We start from the raw sequence: 20026 nt of genomic DNA on the forward strand, positions 1-20026 counted from the left end.
GTTCCGTAATAGAATCAACTCTGCTCCGTGTTTGTGGGCAAAACCACTCTCTTCTGGGTACCTTACCCACAATCTCAAGGGTGTGCTTTATGTATTTACCTACACTCCACCAGATGAAGTCTGTAAGGAGAGTCAGTGAAATACGAACCAAAGGTGCCAGGCCCTGAAGCGGTGTGGCTTCCTCCGCCTCGTAGAGGTAGAAATTCAAAGGAGCAAAGAAATAGCCAGGCGCTGGCTCAGTGCAGCTGCGACCTGTGACGTGGGGGCGACAGCCACACTGCCCGTTCTTGGGTGAGCACCTGTGGGGAAACAAACCCACCTCGTGAAATAAAAGTGGAGGTGGGGGGCAAGTGTAAGATAAGGGCTTAGGGGTGCCGGGGTGCCCTCTGGATTTGAGTCCATTCTTTGAGTCCATCAGCCAGTCATCCTGGGGAAGATGTGGAGAGGCAATGGGATCTACAGGTCTGGTGTTTCTATTGACTTTTTATTTTATATTGGAGTATAGTTGATTAACAATATTGTTCTAGTTTCAAGTATACAGCAAAATGATTCAGCTATACATACACATGTATCTATTCTTTTTCAAATTCTTTTCCCATTTAGGTTATTACATAATATTGAATATAGTTCCCTGTGCTATACACTAGATTCTTGCTTGTTATCCATTTTAAATACAGCAGTATGTTCATGTCAATCCCAAACTTTCCATCTATCCCTCCCCTAGCCATTCTCTCCTTATGGTAACCATAAGCTCATTCTGTCAGCTCTACAGGTCTGATCTTGACAAACCAACTCAGATCCAGGAAACCCTGGTCACCACAGTGGCTCTGAGCCACACCTCAGTGGCTCTCTGATTCTCCTCTAAAAACTGCACAAAGGAGAATGCTGGACCTCTCTTTACACGCTGACAAAACGTTGGTGTTTCAGGTGGGTCAGGTCATACATGAGCAGTGATATTTCCCACCACCTCGGGATTCCCAAGTAACAGAACTGTTTTCTCAGCCTCAGAAATACCTGAAGTGAAAGAAATCAAGTGGGCTATCTTTAATGTCTCAAGATTGCTGCTTTTCAACGCCCTTTGCCTGCCGTGGAATGACTTCACTTCCGACTGTCAGCATGTCCTAATAAGTGTGCTTTTGCTTATTTTATGGAAATGGGGCTGAGGAATACTGCCACAAAACTCACTCATTTTACTGACTTACTTGTTGGAATAAGCACCTCCAACATCACAGTCGCAGGGAGAACATCCATGGAGGTGATTTTCTAGTCCCCAGTATCCAGCCTACAAACAGAAAATGCTCAGGTGAGTCCAGTTGTGAAGATACCTGCTTCTCTGAAGTATGGCATTAATATTAAAAGCACTACAAGTCAATTGTCAACAGTAAACAGCCACAGGGCCTGAACAATCACACAGCAGCTTGCTTGCCTACACCCTTGATAATGATCTTCTAAAAGTAAACATCTCTTATTCTCATGAAGAGGGTAGGTAGGTTGTCTATGTATTGCTTCGAATGAAATTGCAACGGATAATCACTAAGGACCTACTACATAGCACAGGGAAGTCTATTCAATATTCTGTGAAAATCTAAATGAGAAAAGAATCTGAAAAAGAACAGATACATGTATAACTGAATCACTTTGCTGTATACCTAAAATACAACATCGTAAATAAACTATACTCCAATTAAAAAAAAAAAAAAAGAAACGCAATAGAAATCTCACTGTTCTTCTGATAGCACAAATTTTAGCTTCAAGCTGGGTTGTTTAAGGCCAGTCAGGAGAAATTCTTCAACTAGCCTACTTGCAACTGTTTGCATAAAACCAATGGAGTCCCTGACTATAAAACCCCTAGGGATTTTTACTTCCACACTACAGCAATGTTTGTGAGTTAAAAAAAAAAAAAATTATTCAGCTGATAGTGAGATCTTGTATGAATTATCACCGTTCAGTAGAATCACTTACTTATAAATAATTGTTTTGGCATAACAAACTCTCCCCATGTGAGAGATCCAACTCTCTTCTTCAAGACTTTTCTCATCATTGCAACATCTTGACCTTTATTCGATATAAACAGCTGGTGAGATACAAACAACTACCTCTCAATTCTGACGTTTACTATAAAAAACTCAGAAAAAGACTCCCCTGCTCAAATACCTATTTAACAAGCTCAGGTGAAATTAAGATCTAGGTTGGGATGGAATTCTCATTTGAAATGGGTTTGTTAAGTATCCATATTTTTTGTTGTTATCTTGGTACAATTTTATGCCCAGTTTTACTCAGATTTATTTTAAACATTAAAAGTTGGCACAATTTGTTATGTAACACAGCTAAGGGCTTTTGAAATCTTTTTTCCGCAAACCAAACTTCAGTTTCGGCAAAAGCAATGTGAACTGAGCTGCTTTACTCAGGCTGGGGTTGTGAGAACCCCCACGAGGCAGCGTATGCTGTAATGCTGGCCCCCGGTGCACCATCGATAGATCTGCACGGGGTACCAAGCAGAGGCCTTGGCTCAGCCATGATGGACAAGATTCCCCAATAGTGGCCCCCACTCAGTTAGTTTCTTTTTGCAAGAACAATGGCAGTTAACTAGCTAAGAAAAAAAGTCAGCCCGAGTCTAAGGTTTGTCTGGAACGATCTGATGCGGTGTCTCCGTTGACCTGTTCACTAGCTCTACACTATTTTGTGTTGCCCGTTCATGGTCATGGAACTTGGCCCAGCTCACCTTCCAACAAGAAACTTCTAGATTACCTGTCCTGTGGTAGAGTTCCCTTTTCATATTTTCTCCTTGCTGTCTTTTCCCTCCTCCTCTGCCTCATCCCCATGTGTTTTCAGTAAAGCGACTTACAATATTAGCACAAACTATGTTGTAACAGACATATGTTTCTTATTTATCAGCTACATTTCTTCAGACACATCAAGGTCACTGTTCTTTTATTAGGTTAAGTTTTTGTTTTTTCTTTCTAAAATGTCACGGTGGGCTGCCAAGTTTGGAGGACAAAGGAAAGAGCTGGATTTTTAACTCTCTAAATGCATGACACATTTCTTATGGCGGGAACATGTTTTATTTTGCTAATTTGAGACGTACATGCTCATGTGTGTAGTAGAGTATGCAAAAAATCCAAGGGTTTATTTCCCACAGGAATCTACAATACATTTAAACTTGGTTTTTTTTTTAAATGAGCTCATCCAAAAATAATTTTGGGCAAGGAGTGGTAGGGGTGGGAAACTGACTGTATATTAAAAGACTCCATGATCTGGTGGCCTTAACAAGGGGTGGTGGAGGGGTCTGGGGGCGGCAGCAAATAAATGCTCTTACACTCTATTGCTTGCACTTTCAGGAGAAGAATAGATAAAAACTATTGTCTGGGTGGGTTCAGATCCATTGGGTAAATGTTATGCTGGTAAATGTTTAACAACTAGCTTTCTGCAGAAAGATAGGGGCTGATTTCCAGTGTTTGCTGACTTCTGCAGCATAAATACTTTTACCACAGGAATATTGAAATACAACAGGGCAAGGAAAGTGATCAACAAGACCAAGTCTCTTCTAGGCAATGGCAGTAGAAGACCACATCACTCCCTAAAGCGGGGGATTTTGTGCTCAGTTGCGTCTGACTCTTTGTAACCCCGACAGGCTCCTCTGTCCCTGGGGATTCTCCAGGCAAGATTACCGGACTAGATTGCCATGCCCTCCTCCAGGGGATCGACCCAAACCAGGGATCAAACCCAGGCCTCCCGTGTTGCAGGCAGATTCTTTTACTGTCTGAGCCACCAGAGAAGCCCCCCTAAAAGGGGAATCAGAGGCAAATACATACAGTGCATTCTTCACAGTGTAGTCTGGTAGCAAACGACTGACACAAGCATTGGCCTGTATCCACATCACAGGTCAAGAGTGGCAGACCCCAAGGGGGTGACAGTCGCAGGCCGAAAGCACATCATACATAGTTATTCTCATTTTGACTTCTTCACATTGGTAAACCTTCTTATTAGCTTACACTGAGCAAAACATGGCCACGAGAACCCTGAGCAGCCTGCCCTGCCAAGTTCACTGTCTGCCTGGCCGCACCACTATTGCACTTCATTCAACTTTCCCCAGGAAAGCCAATGCCAGACACTCTCAGAGCCCTCATGTGGTTCTGCTGCTGCTGCTAAGTCACTTTAGTTGTGTCCGACTCTGTGCAACCCCAGAGACAGCAGCCCACCAGGCTTCCCAATCCCTGGGATTCTCCAGGCAAGAACACTGGAGTGGGTTGCCATTGCCTTCTTCAATGTGTGAAAGTGAAAAGTGAAAGTGAAGTCGCTCAGTCGTGTCTGACTCTTTGTGACCCCATGGACTGCAGCCCACCAGGCTCCTCCATCCATGGGATTTTCCAGGCAAGAGTACTGGAGTGGGGTGCCTTGCCTTCTCCATCCTGTGGTTCTACTGGGTGCCAATTAGGAGGAGACAAGAGGTCATGCATGTTGGGGAGTGGGGCACAATTCTCCTAAGTGATGCTGGCTGGATCAAGTAACTAGGGGCAAGGGTTTCTAAGCATCGTGGTTATTATTAATGGCTCCCTCTCTGGCAGATGCCATCTATTATAATCCTTTCTCTCCTCTTTTTTAGGGCCTCTTTACTTTTTTTCTTTTTTATTCTCTGTCTCTTTCTCTTGCACTCATAGGTATTGTTTTGTTCTGTTTATGTTGTGAAGGCTAAGAAATTGTACAACCAGAGCAAGATAGGTGTTTTCCCTGCTGAATCTGCTACAGGAAAAGCTAATGTGCTTGAAAATAACCCAAATGTCCTTCAACTGATGAGTGGATAAATAGTGGTGTATCCAAATGATGGAATAGTATTTAGCAATGAAAAGATATGAAGTTGCTACAACATGGATAAACCTTGAAAACACCGTGGTAAGCAAGAAAAGCCTGACACAAAACACCACACATTATATGATTCCCTTTATGAAATATCCACAATAGGCAAATCTATAGAAACAGAAGCATCACTGACTCAATGGATGTAAATTTGAGCAAACTCTGGGAAATACTGGAGGACAGAGGAGACTGGCATGCTACAGTCCATGGGGTCACAAAGAGTCAGACATGACTTAGTGACCAAACAACATAGAAACATAAAGTGGATCAGTGCTTGACTAGGGCTGGTGGGATGGGAGGTGGTAGCTAGTGTTTCTTTTCTTCTTTATAGTAAAATACCTGTAACATAAACTTTACCATCTTCACCATTTTCACGCATATAGTTCAATAATGTTACGTACACTAACACTGTTGTGCAACCAGTCTCCAGAACTCTTCATCTTGCAAAACCGAAACTGTGTATCATTAAATACCATCTCTCTATCCCTCCTCCCTCCCCCAAGCCCTTGGCAACCACCAGTCTATGTTCTGTTTCTATGGCTTTCACTTAACAAAATGCTTTCAAGGTTCATCCATGTTGAGGATGGATCAGGATTTCCCTTCTTTTTAAGGCTGAATAATATTCCATCATGCATACATACCACATTTTGTTTATCCATTCATTCATCAGTGGATGCCTGGGTTGCTCCCACCTTTTGACTGTTGTGAATAGTACTTCTATTAACATGGGCATGCAAATCATCTTTAAGATGCTGCTTTCAATTTTGAGGATATATAACCAGAAATAAGAGTATGGGGTTTCTTTAAGGTAATGAAAATGTTCTAAAATTGATTGTAGTGATGGTTACACACTCTGAATATACTACAAATCACTGAATTGTATACTTTAAAAAGTGAATTGTATGGCATGTGAATTATATGTAACTAAATCTTTGACAAAAGAAAAATCAAAACAAAACCCAGTTTTGGCCCATTTCTTGGAGGGCATAATGTTAGTCAGTGAACCAGTGTAAATGCCTGGAGTACTGAGAGGTATACTGGGAAATTGGCTTACCTATATATTTACCCTGAAATTAAATTTTACATCAAATCCATAAAGAAGAGCATTTAAAAAATAGAATGATTCATCATGCTGCTTTCTAAACATGCAAATAATCCACAGTTCCTTATATGGGTATAACGCAGAGCATGACACCGTGATTAAAGGGAAATAATTAACCCAGACTCTCTGAGGAATCAGCAGCTCTCTGAGACCCCAGGCAGCCTTAAATTTCTGTGATCCTAGAGCCAAGGGCGGAGAAGGCGATGGCACCCCACTCCAGTACTCTTGCCTGGAAAATCCCATGGACTGAGGGGCCTGGTAGGCTGCAGTCCATGGGGTCGCTGAGAGTCGGACACGACTGAGCGACTTACCTTTCACTTTTTACTTTCATCCATTGGAGAAGGAAATGGCAACCCACTCCAGTGTTCTTGCCTGGAGAATCCCAGGGACGGGGGAGCCTGGTGGGCTGCCGTCTATGGGGTCACACAGAGTCGGACACGACTAAAGTGACTTAGCAGCAGCAGCAGAGCCAAGAGGCTTCCTATTTGGCCCTCAAAAACTCTGCAGTTATTTCTATTTTCCCATGACTCCTTCCTTGCTTCTTTTTCCCCCCAATTGAAAATTGCCTAAGAAGTCATCAATCTATGCAAAAATGCATAATGTAATTTAACAAATTTGTAGAACAGAATCCTGGTAGAGGATTTTTCTTTTTTAATTTAAAGGTTTCATAAAGGCATTAAATTTCTTGGCAGCTATCCCTGCGTTTGCCTGGAAAATCCCATGGCGGAGGAGCCTGGGTAGGCTGCAGTCCATGGGGTCACTAAGAGTCGGACACGACCGAGCGAGTTCCCTTTCCCTTTTCACTTTCATGCATTGGAGAAGGAAATGGCAACCCACTCCAGTCTTCTTGCCTGGAGAATCCCAGGGATGGGGGAGCCTGGTGGGCTGCTGTCCATGGGGTCGCAGAGTCGGACACGACTGAAGTGACTTAGCCGACTTAGCCGTATCCTGCGTTTGCTCCAGCAGTGAAAATTTGAGCGCCCCCTGCTGGTTCTTGGTGATAAACTGAGCAAACCACCTAAAATAGTTCTCCACTAATTCACTAAAATTTGCGAGAGATTTTGTATCACTAAAAAAAAAAAAAAAAAATCAGAGAATGCTGGGACTTAAGTATTTACAATGACCAAATGTTAGCATTGACAGGGGCAGCTCCAAGCCTCAAAATGCATTCAAGGTGATGATCCAGCTGCTGTTGACTTACACTGACAGCCGAGGGGGTCCGTGGCGCTCAGTCCACTATAGTGGTTTGGCTTGCATCTGTCGCATTTTGCGCCTTCCACATTCTCCTTACACAGGCATCGGCCGGTCATAGACCCCAAGTCAGGATCAGAGTGGCTCACACAAAGCCCACCAGAAATGGTCCCATCAGGGTCACACTCACAAGCTGGGGACACAAATGTGCATTATTTTAATTAATTGTGGAAATCCTGAAATAGAAGCATATTGCTTTACCTTCACTATAACTGCTTTAGTTGTTTAAATACAATAAATATGTTTGAATAATTAAACTAGTGAGCAAGGGCTGCTCAGATATGTCTCCCATATCTCAGAACTAGAAAAATGTTGAATAACACATAAATATATTTTAAAAAGAATTTTAAGTGATTCTAAAGGAAGAGGACCAGAGAAAGTCTATTATGAAAGCTAGATGTTAAGAATAGATTGATGGAAAAAAAGCAACAAACCGTAAAATTTATATGGATCACAAACAACCCTGAATAGCCAAAGCAATCTTAAAAAAAGAATGAAGCTGGAGCCACCATGCTTCCTGATTTCAAATTATATTACAAAACAATAGTAATCAAAAGAGCATGGTATTGGCATAAAAATAAACACATAACCCAGTGGAACAGAACAGAGGGCCCAGTGACAGACCCACACATGTATGGTCAACTAATTCATGACAAAGGAGTCAAGACTATATGCTGGGGAAATGTCAGTCTCTTCAATAAAAGACGTTGGGAAGACTGAACAGCCATGTGCAAAAGAAAAAACTGGATCCCTCTCTTACATCATTCACAAAAATTAATTCAAGATGGACTGAAGACTTGAATGTAAGATCTTAAACCAGAAAACTCCTGAAAGAAAACACAGGCAGCAAACTTTTTTATATTGGTCCCGGCAATGATTGTTTGCGTTTGAAATCAAAATCAAAGGCAAACAAAAGGAAAAATAAATAAGTGGTACCATATCAAACTTAAAAGCTTCTGCACAGCAAAGGAAACCACCCACGAAATGAAGAGGCAATCTACTGGTAAGGACAAGAAATAACAAGTGTTTTCAAGGATGTGAAGAAAAGGGAACTTTTTTGTACTGTTGATGGGAATGTAAACTGGTGCAGCCACTATGGAAAGCAATATCAATGTTCCCCCAAAATTAAAAAATATGAAATACCCAGAAATTCCATTGCTAGGTACTTATCTGAAGAAAATTAAAACACTAATTTAAAAAGATACATGAACTCTATGTTCATTGCAGCATTCTTTATAATAGGCAAGACATGGAAGCAACTTAAGCAATCAACAGATAGAATAAAGAAATATACCACACTGTGTATATTTACAAAATGGAATATTATACAGTCACAAAAGAATGAATTCTCGCCATTTGTGGCAAAATGGGTGGATATTTAGGGCATTATGCTTAGTGAAATAAGGTAGACAAAGACAAATACCACATGATCTCACTTACATATAGAATCTCAAAAAAATCCCCAAAGCAAACTCATAGTTCCACAGAATAAATTGGTGGTTTCCAGAGGTGGGGATGAGAGAGATGGGTGAAGGTAGTCAAGAGGCACAAATTTCCAGTTACAGAATAAAGAAATCATTACTGTAATGTACAGTATAGCAAACATAGTTAATAGTGTATCCTACATTGAAAGTTGCTAAGACAGTAGATTTTAAAAGTCCTCATCACAAGGAAAAAATTGTAACTGTGTGTGGTAACGAATGCCAACTAGACTTATTGCAGTGATAATTTTGCAATATACACAAACATGAGTCACATTCTATACCTGAAACTGATAAAATGCCATATATCAATTATATCTCAGTTTAAACATCAGATTGATTATTTTTGGGATGATGAAAATGTTGTGGAGCTAAGTAGGGGTAGTGGTTGTGAAATATTGTGCCAGTGAATTGTGTTCACTTTTAAATGGTCAATTTTATGTTATATGAATTTCATCTCAATTTTTAAAAAGATTTTTAAAAGACTCTAAAGGTGAAAATAAGGTCAAGAGATAAGTAAGAGTGGGATGGTGTAATGAAACATGTATCATATATTTGATTTCATACACTATAAAGGCATCAAGGGACATGATAAAGAGGGGAAAAAATCACATAAAATGTTTACCAAGTCTCTGAAATATGGTTGTTAAGAAAGTAAATCTGTCCTTCCCATTACAGAAAAATACGTTACAAAGGTAAGAGCTATCATTCTTTTTGAGTCTTCTTGGAAAGGAGCACGTTCAGGAAAGAAAAAGAGAGAATAAGAAATGTTCAAATCTTTGTTTTAATTTTGGAAATCTGTTGGTGGGGCAAAAGCTTAGATGAAGAGATTTTGGAAAATGAGATAAACAGTCATATGTAACAAAAGTAACAACCTCCTCCACCTTTTTTTTTTCCAGTAGAAATTCAAACAATTCAAAGAAGGAATGTCATATGAAAAAGGATGCTGATAATATGAGTAATTCCAGTGGGTAAAAGCTAGAAATGTAGCGCTTGACTGAGTATAAGAAAGAACAGTTGGGGCTGCCCGATACAGCAGCAGCCTTCTTATCACTGGAGGTCTGGTTGTGACTTTGGCATAGAGGACAGTGCATTCATTAGTAGACATGAGATGACCAACAAGGTCATCTTGTATCTTCATGGACCTGTGTTTTCAAGGGATTCCACTTTTAAGGAAAGCAATAAAGATTTAAAAAAAAATGAATATCTGGATTCTAAGAAACAACTATGTTAAGATTTATACATGTTTGCTTTGGAGTAATAAAACAAAACCCTCAAGTCTAAAGCAATGTTTACCTAACCACCATTTAGGTTAGTGTATTTAGGGGAAAAAATTCAGTCAGTTTGGAATCACTGAAGCAAACAGTTGTCAGACAATATCTTTTGTTTGATTTTCAGTTGTTTATTACTGGATTGTGACTGGTGATAAAATCTTACTATGGAAAACTAGCACTGACTTCTGTTTAGTTTGGGGAAAAAACCCACACTTTTCTTCTAATTAAAGCCAGTTGCTTCTAGGAAGGGAGGAACAAACTAGGTTCATTTTAGAAGTAGCCAAAAGGGAAAAAACTCATCTTTATCTGGGAGACACTCCAAAGGGTCAGCAATGAGTTCCAGAGTATAATTTAATTATACACAGAAATATCCTTTGGGAAAGGGAAATGGGTAAATGGCTAGTAAGTTTGAAATAATCCTTCATTGTGGCCTTTAGACTAGAAGTCCAATAAAATCTTTTCAGGTCACACAATTAAATTTCAGCAAACATATTATTGGTGGAGTCTACCAAATATTTGTTTCTTCTGTATCACATTCAACTGTGTCTTAAATCATAGAAGACTTAAAACTGGTCAACTCTTAGGCCTGGAATCTGATCATGTAAATATTTAGGCTCAAACTAGGACAGCTTAGAGAAAATTTATATGAGAATGCTGGTCAAATACACATCATCTGTGTACACACACTTACAAACACATAAATATGTGCTTAGAGAAGCTAAGAAGTCTCAAAACTGTTTTTTTTTACAAGCTCCTCATTTGCCTTTCCTTGAGAAACTCCTTATTCACAAAGAATGGTTTTTAAATTTCAAATCAAGGGTACTAATTTTCTTTCCTTCTTTTCCTCCAAAAGCACTATTAAGTTAATACTAAGTGCTCTTAAAAAGCAAGACTCTGGTTGATGAACTTCATTTGAAATATTTGGTTTAGTTATTTCTAACCTCTTTTCAGATTCCCAGATTATCTGTTTCTAAACACTGTATTTTCCTGATTCTATCTAAGAAATTTCATCTTCATTTACAAATATAGAGCTTTATAAACATTAATAAAAGTTATGTGTGTTTGCATGTGTGTGTGTGTGTATGTGTGAGAGGGAGAAAGATGGGGGCAGAAGGACAGGGAGGGAGAGAGAAGTGGATTATGGATTCTGGTAAAAAATGTAGGGCACTTAGCACATCAATTTAAAGAAATATGTTTTATGAGGACCCAATTCATAGCACCCTACTCCAGTACTCTTGCCTGGAAAATCCCATGGATGGAGGAGCCTGGAAGGCTGCAGTCCATGGGGTCACTAAGAGTCAGACACGACTGAGTGACTTCACTTTCACTTTTCACTTTCATGCATTGGAGAAGGAAATGGCAACCCACTCCAGTGTTCTTGCCTGGAGAATCCCAGGGGCGGGGGAGCCTGGTGGGCTGCCGTCTCTTGGGTCACACAGAGTTGGATATGACAGAAGCGACTTAGCAGCAGCAATTCTTTATATTAAACAGGGCATCTAAGATAAATTTCTTTTTTTTTTTTAAGGTAAACTTTTATACAATCAGCTACCTACTGAGTAATCTGAGCAAAAATATTTCATTTATGCTTATTCCACATCATGATGATTTAAACTTTAAAATCTAGGACATTGTATGTATTTGGGGTGAATGCTGATTTACTTTTGCATGCTGCTGCTGCTGCTGCTAAGTCGCTTCAGTCGTGTCCGACTCTGTGCGACCCCAGAGACGGCAGCCCACCAGGCTCCCCTGTCCCTGGGACTCTCCAGGCAAGAACACTGGAGTGGGTTGCCATTTCCTTCTCCAGTGCATGAAAGTAAAAAGTGAAAGTGAAGTCGCTCAGTCATGTCTGACTCCTAGCTACCCCATGGACTGCAGCCCACCAGGCCCCTCCATCCATGGGATTTTCCAGGCAAGAGTACTGGAGTGGCATAAGACTTCAATTTATGTATTATGATTATGTAAAGTCTGTAACTGGAGTTTCATAGCAAATGCCTCAGACTTCCCAGGTGGCTCAGTGGTAAAGAATCTGCCTGTCAATGCAGGAGCCATGGGTTCAATCCCTGGGTCAACAAGATCCCCTAGAGGAGGAAATGGCAACCCACTCCAGTAATCTTGCCTAGAGAATCCCACATACAGAGGAGCAGGACGGGTTGCAGTCCATAGGGTCGCAAAGAGTCAGACATGAGTGAGCAAGCACACAGCGTAATATCATTTATCTCAAGTTTGAAAACATGTCAACATGTATCATTTGTTGGTGAAAAACGTGTGAAAGTGTAAAAAGAAGCAAGGTAATGATAGTTTATCCATAGGAAGGAGGGTAGACAAAGAGGAGAAGTGGGTAGCTAGAATACCCCATTCAGTGTGCTGTGGTGTTGTAGTAATGTTCTGAAGGTGAAAGGGCAAGATACTATGTTCTGACAAAGCTAGTGGTGGGTATATTATTTATATTATATATATAAAATGTTATTTTCTATTATTTTTATCTATGCCTAAAATATTATCTTGTAAAAGTTGAGATTAATAACATGAAAAACTTGTAAACATTAAAAAAAGAAAAATGAGAAACTTCCCTAGTGGTCCAGCGGCTGAGACTCATGGGGACAGGGTTCAGTCCCTGGTCGGGGAACTAGATCCCACATGCCACAACTAAGAGTTCACAGGATGCAACTAAGGATCTCACGTGCCAGCACAACAAAGATTTAAGTTCCCACATACCACAGCCAAGACCTGGTGTAGCCATAAAGATGCTTTTTTTTTTTTAAAGGAAAAATGAAACAAGGTAAATTAGCTTAGCAAAACTGAACCATCTACAGCCAAATGATATAGCCAATCTCCGTACTTAATTATTTCCCTGAGCTAACACTGCAGGTGCTTGTGGCAGCTTCTGAAACTATCGCCCCCTTCTGGTTGAATCCAGACCAGTTTCCTAATTCATCAGTATTAGCCCCAGTAGCTCAGTGGGTAAAGAAACTCTCTGCAGTGCAGGACACCCGGGTTCAATCCCTGGGTCAGGAAGATCCCCTCGGGAAGGAAATGGCAACCCACTCCAGTATTCTTGCCTGGAAAATCCTATGGACGGAGGAGCCTGGCAGACTATAGTCCATGGGGTTGCAAGAGTAGGACACAACTTAGCGACTAAACCACCACAGCCATGGCTGCGAGACCACAGGGCGGGACCTAGATTATCTGGCCCAACTTGTTCAGAGAGAGAAAAGCTCAGAACCTAAGTGATTTTGCAATTCCTACCACTACGAGAGCAGTTTGGAGATGCTGCTGAGCCCAGTGGGGGCCAGTTCCATCATCCCCTGCTCAGATGAGGTGCGAGGATGGGTCAGAGGCTGGGGACTCACGAATGCACGCGTCAGGATCCGAGATGGCCTTAAGGAGGTCCCTGTAGAAGAGAGGTCTGCAGCGGTCACAGTGCTGGCCCTGGGTGTTGTGCTGGCAGTCGTCACACATGCCCCCACTGCGGCCCCTGCTCACCAGGTATGCAGTCATGTCGAAGTGACAGCGGTCAGAGTGGCCGTTACAGTGACAAGCTGAAAACCCAGCAAAGTTATGAGAGATTGCCAAGGTCCCCATGGTGAGCATCCCAGGGATGGTGGCTCCCTGCTCCATCACCCATTTCCGCTCCTCCACTTTCTTCAGACTCCTTACACCAGTACATAGAAGCTTAAAAGAGTTGCCGTCAAGGATCTTTTTAGCACTCCAATTCTGCTCATATACTGTCTATAGAATGTGTTCTCGAAATGTTCACTATTTAGATTTTTTTTTTAATCAAGCAGAGAAATACAAATCATTTGGGTGATCTAAAAGCCATAGGATCTAATACTTTTTTGTTGTTGTTGCTGTTGTTCAATGAAGAATATAAACATATTCTTTACCTCTGTGCTTTCCAGGCAGCACAGAGGTAAAGAATCTACCTGCCAATGCAGGAGATGTGGGTTTGTCTGGGTCGGGAAGATCCCCTAGAGGAAGAAATGGCAACCCCCTCTGGTATTCTGGCCTGGAGAATCCCAAATACAGAGGAATATGGTGGGCTATACAGTCCATGGGGTGGCAAAGAATTAGATATTAGACTGAGCACACAGCACACACAAAGAATATGCTTACTGACTCAGACTGGTAAATCTGAAGGTTTATATCACCTGTTTGGTAGTATGGTAGTACTGGATTCTCCAGATAAGATGCTAGAGCTGGGTCCAGCCAGCCTCTCCTTCTCTAGGGCAGAACTGCTGGAAGCAGGGCTAAATGTCATTTTCCTCCCAACAGGCGCTCACCCAGATCATCAGAAGGAAAGGCTGTCTGTTTAAAGGGATCTGTGTATCTTTGTGGTAATATCTATGCTACTTGCCTGGTTGGGTTTTTCCCTGTAAACAGCATAAGCTTGGGCCACATTTTGCTGGGTCATGTCCACTGTGACACCCATAGATGGGGATTTTTCATAAGAGCTCATCTAATAACCTCTTTGTCAAATCCTGTTTTTCCCACATTTGGGAAAAGAAACTGAATAACAGCTTTAGAAATGCATCAAAATTCAGAGGCAGAAAACACATGATTAAACTCCCTCCTATCTTTTTAAGTCTAAATATTTTATTAAAAAACACAATAGCCTGTCAAACTCCATCCTGGGCCTCATTTCTCATATCTTATCTGACATATGGGTTTAAGGTCACATTCACTGAGTGTATATTTATTCAGGAAAACAGTAGGGCTCTCTGTACAACTTCTAGTGGTCACCAGATTGCTGGACTGACACCATCCCCGCTGATATTACCCCCCCATGGCTGTGCCCCTCCTATGGAAAGGGCCACACAACATATAATCTAGTTGTTCAAATTAACGTTCAGTTTTGGTGTGAGGGTTGGAGAAGCTGGTGTTCTTCTGTGCAGGAGGCACGAGAATATCACACAGTTAGAGCTGGAAGTCACAAGTTCACCCCCTGTGGTGCCAGAAGCCCAGCAGAAACCAGCTAAATGTTCTCCAAAAGAAGGGAAAGCAGAGACTGTGTAAGGAGTTTCGTATAAGGAAACTCAGTCTATGCTAAGAACTGAGGTCCACCCACCTCGGCAAGCACTGTCCAGGAGGCCCATAGCTGGCCTCCAGGGAACATCCTGGGAGAAGGCCTTGCACCTCTCACAGTTTGGCCAATCTGTATTGTGCTGACAGATGCATCGACATGAACCTGCATGCGTGAGGAACATGAACGGTGAGAACACAGGGTCCATCTTTGAACTTTGAGGACGTTGGGGTTCTTTAAATGGAAAATGAAATACCAGCCCGAGGGGGTCTCTCTGGGTCTTAGTTTTCCACGTGTTAGTTACAATACGAACCCTGACTGTCTACTATTACTTGCGTATTAGCTTTTAAACTTTTTAATTTTAAAAACTTTTTAAATTTTAAATGTGTAAGTGAACATTTACAAGGAATTCTTTGTTTTTCTGAATTTTGGTATCAGGGAACAACATGGCCTGAACACAGGCCCTTGGCAAACTGAGGGCCAGAATGGAGAATGTGTATGTGTGTGCACAAGTGCGTGTCTGTGGGGGATGATTTAGGAACTTCAGGGAATTAGAAAACTAAAACTGGAAAAAGGTGTGGGATTCTCTTGATTTTTCACAAAATGCCCTCAGTGCCCACATTCCCAGGGAAAAGTTCCATTTCTGGTGAAACATATGAGGTGTCTAATTGGAAAGATCTATAGTCTCCCACCTTGTCCGTTATGACCAATATTTCAAAACTATTTTTAGTTAGACATACTCCCAAGACTCTGCACAAAATCAAATTCTTCTACTGTATTATTCCTTTAAGATTAGTCCCAGGAGTGGAGAAGATCTGCACTGCTTAGGACAGAGTCATTCATAGCGTGTCACTCGAGGTGACAGCTTTCAACAGCATCAGATGTCATTCAAACACTTTGGCACTGAGCCCAGGCTCTCACATGAATAGACCTTCAATACATTTTTATGAGACAATGTATGTGACATGGTTCCTCCCCATCAAATCTCCATTCCCTAAAAAACCAATAAATGAGAGAGATAAGATGGACCATCTGGAAATCATAAATTACAAATTCTGCCCATTAGCTCAATGATGGCCACATGTGGCAGAATTCACAAGAACTTCTGTCCAGAGAACCAAAGGCCCCCACATGGCCTGATGGGCCAGACTGAATGATATCTGCCTGGCACAAAGAGGGCTCTTGGATTGTTGATCCCCACATACAGAGTCTGACATACATTCAGCACTAAGACAGTGAAGGGAAGATAGGAGAGCCGATCTTGCTCTCAGGTGAGTTTGTAACTCACCATGCCTGGAGGGCTGAAAACATCACCGCGCATCTTCTGTGTTGAACCACATTCACTAGCATGGCCATTGCAAAAACAGCTTCCTTGAACCACCATCTCATACACAGCATAGTAGTATTTATCAAAGGAATCATTTTGCCTTCTTCCAAGCAAAGTATCCCCGAGAGTATGGAGCCTGGTAAAGTTTATCCTCAGGTTTGTTAATGTCACAAGGTCTAGAGAAAGGAAAATAATGAAATTAATAAATCAAAGTGCATTAGGTTGGATGGGTTCACAGCACCCTCCTTGACCGATACTCTCTTACCATCCTATAGACATGCAATGACAAGGAAGCCCCCTCACATGAAGTTTTACAAAAGAAGTCGGTGTGAAAAATATAAAGCAATTCATACCCTGGATGTAAGGGCTGTAAGGGTTTTCTATTTCAAACCTGGGATCCAACACCTTTAAAACAACCTGTAAAACAAAGGTAGGTAAATTTAGAGTGTTTTATCCCCAAAACGTAAGTGTTCAATATATTCTTAAGGAAGATATCCTGACCTTACAAGAAGGCTGAGCCACTATTTCCCACCTGGTGTAGAATGTAGATTATCATTTGGGTTCTCATTTGAATAAAAGCACCAAGAATAAAAGTGAAGGAAGGTTGTTAAACAGTCATCCTGGCTCTTTATGCACAAGTGGTCCATGTAGACAGAAGTGCTCATACGACTGGTGGAAAGGACTCCCACGCTTGGTTGGAGTGGAGTGATGGGTTCATGGTTCAGCAAGCCCTCATCAGTGTGGATCTGGCCCTGGGGGATTCTGGAGCTGCCTTCTGTCACCATTCCTACTACTCTACCTGATAAGGTAATACCTCCCAAGCCTACTCCTATCCCCTGACTTTCTGCCCATCACCAGCTTTGCTCTCAGGAAGTTCTGGGCAGATTCCACCCAGGTGGGGGGCTTGCAGAGCATGGAGGGCTGCCATTAGCCTTTATGGTTCCTTTGAAAGGACTAGAAAAAGATATTCCTATCTCTGGCATTCTGGCCACATTGTCCAACTTGCGTTTTAGCCCTTGTTTACCTTCAGCAGGGGCACTCTTGTACAGGATCATTTCTTGTAAGATATTTGTAATTTATGTGAATATGAGCTGAATTCAGGACTCATTTCAATTTAGACACTGCCATTCCTAAACAAGCAGCAGCTCATGTTCTGTTTCAGTAGACACTACCTAAATTGTTTTCATCTCGATTAACCACGGTAACAACAAAAAGATTTCATTTCTAGGAAAGAAACCGAAGAAAGGAAATTCTACCTTACCACCAGTGGAGGGTTCAATATCCGAATATTTGGAGTCACAAACAAGGTCTCCCACTCCCTGGGCCTGGCCAGATGTGATGTTAGGGAAGGAAGTAGCACAATCTTTGGCAAAATATTTGAACACTCTCCAGGTGTGTCCATAGTCTGTGGAGCGTTCAACTAACATTGCAGCAGGCCGAAAAGTCTAGAAGAAAAATCAGTTAAACTTGTCATGCTTCGCAAAAGTAGAATTTATAACTCATTCCAGATTGACAATATTTTGGAATTCCATTTTTAATACCTTTGTTTGTATCTTTTTCAAATCTATTCTAAGGAATTCTCTGGTGGTTCCACTGCAGAGGGCACAGGTTCGATCCCTGGTCAGGTCACTAAGATTCCCCATGCCATGCAGCAAGGCCAAGAAAAGGAAGAGAAAAAAAAAAATCTACTCTACCATGAACACACCAAAATCTTTCTATCAAGTGGGTGACTATTTATGAGCATATGTTTTGTCTCAGAATCAAATTCCATTTTAAAATTGTTTCTGTATAAATTAATTGAAGAAAAATGGCATGTACTTTTTTTTTAAAAAAACCAATTGCAGTTGACATTTTTATAGCAATCTGCATGTGGTTTTCTTCACTTAGAATACTTTTCCTCTGGCAAAGGCTTATACATCCTTCAAAATCTACCATGAAGTTTACCGTTTCCCCGAGTTGCCTTAGCCATGTCAGATATCGTACATCTATTTTTGCACTTGTCACTCTGCATTGTGATTTCAAAATTATATATCTGTTTATACCTATGACTAGACTGTGAGTTCTTTGAAATCAAAGACTACTTCTTAAATTTTTAAAACTTTTAATTTTATGTTCATCTTTTATAGCTAAAACCTAGCACCAAAATTATAATTCTGATGAATGATTAAAGAATGATGATAGCACAGATTTTCTCTGGCATCTAACTCAGTAAAGAGCCTTTAAATTTTCTTCCTCTTTTGATCACATTTTTTTTTTTTTTTTATTTCCTTAAATAATTTCCAGTGCCTGGCCTTTTATCCTCCAAATTATCTTTCTAGTTCTTGTCATCTCTAGCACCCCAGAGCGTGGAGGTTTTCTTTCTCCTGTATCTTTCTTCTAAGACTCACTCTGTCTTTTCTTTTTTGTTAATCATGTAAGTTATTATTTAATGAGCACTGCTGTTTTTTTGTTTTTCATTCAAGAGCAAAAAGCCCAGATAACAAAGCTCCAGTCTGGATTTTAACAGCTTTTTGTTCTCTGCAGGGGAGCAAGGAAGTGAAATCTAAGGTATGCCGAGCATTTGGTAAGTAGATAAGGGGGCAGCAGTCTACTCATCTGTACCTTAAAGGTCAGAATAAGGTGACTGAGCTGAAATAAGGCCTCTAGGTCCAGTCTGATGCTGACATGATCAAGACCTAAAGGAAAATCCAGAAAGAAAATCAGTGATTTTGAGAGACAACTGTTTACCTTGCTAATTCCTCAATTGTTTGTAATGAAACCCTTTGGAATCTTATGGCTGGTGATTAACACTCTTGCCAGGTCTGTTGGAGTGGCTTTCCATGCCATTCACACTCAGGATAAGGTCTATGTGAGGGTAAGTAATATCAGCTTTCCCCTGATTGTGCCCACATTTATATTTTAGTGACAACACGCACAGCCACAGTGTGGCAGCATGGCACACCACCAAGGGAGTTCCTGGATGGTCCCTGTAGGTAGAAAGAGAGGGCTCATCGTGTTCACCTTAAATCTTGACTTCATATAAGCTAGGAGCCAGCACATGGCAAACACCCACACCCTCTCCTTCCAACAGCTACAAGGAAGCACTGGACCTAGCTGTATTGTCACTCAGCAGAAAACACATCTTGGATTTTTCTCCTGGGACTGAGGGTCTATGGGCGCCTCTGTGGCGACCAATCATGTTCCTGTCCAATGGACGACACTGAAAAAGCTTCATACTATGCTTGCCCTAAATCATCTTATATACTGATGATGATGATTTCCTTACTCCCTTCTCATGGTCTAGAGTCCCCTGCAGGAAATACATTTAGGTATCCAAAGACAATAGAGGGACTATAGCCCGAACATCCTGGCCAGGACTTTGCACTGAGACAGCTTGGTGCCATCCAGGTATAGCAGGGATGGAAGCTGCTTTCTAGAGTAGAACTGTCCCATGGATGTATGAGTCCCATGGGTGATTTAAAATTTTCCAGCAGGCATATTTTACAAAGTAAAAAGAAACAGGAGAAATTATTTATATCTATTATATATATATATATATATATCTATATATCTCCAAGTGAAAAGTGAAAGTGAAGTCGCTCAGTCATGTTCGACTCTTCGAGATGGACTGCAGCCTACCAGGCTCCTTTGTCCATGGGATTTTCCAGGCAAGAGTACTGGAGTGGGTTGCCATTGCCTTCTCTCTCTCTCTATATATATATATATAAAATATATTTA

General features: G+C 41.2%; 1 protein-coding gene across 1 annotated transcript in view; it reads right to left on the reverse strand.

The window, feature by feature from the left end:
* LAMB4 (laminin, beta 4) overlaps positions 1-20026 on the reverse strand; it is a 103114-nt gene that overhangs the window by 76319 nt on the left and 6769 nt on the right. The window contains 11 exon segments of the mRNA XM_010841502.1: positions 149-299; positions 1203-1282; positions 3813-3898; positions 3901-3947; positions 7160-7340; positions 13313-13501; positions 15028-15147; positions 16267-16485; positions 16663-16726; positions 17566-17754; positions 18911-18984. Coding sequence (XP_010839804.1) covers positions 149-299; positions 1203-1282; positions 3813-3898; positions 3901-3947; positions 7160-7340; positions 13313-13501; positions 15028-15147; positions 16267-16485; positions 16663-16726; positions 17566-17754; positions 18911-18984 — 1400 coding nt within the window.

This window comes from Bison bison, unplaced genomic scaffold (assembly GCF_000754665.1).
Source record: "Bison bison bison isolate TAMUID 2011002044 unplaced genomic scaffold, Bison_UMD1.0 scf7180017864162, whole genome shotgun sequence".
Lineage (NCBI taxonomy): Eukaryota > Metazoa > Chordata > Mammalia > Artiodactyla > Bovidae > Bison > Bison bison.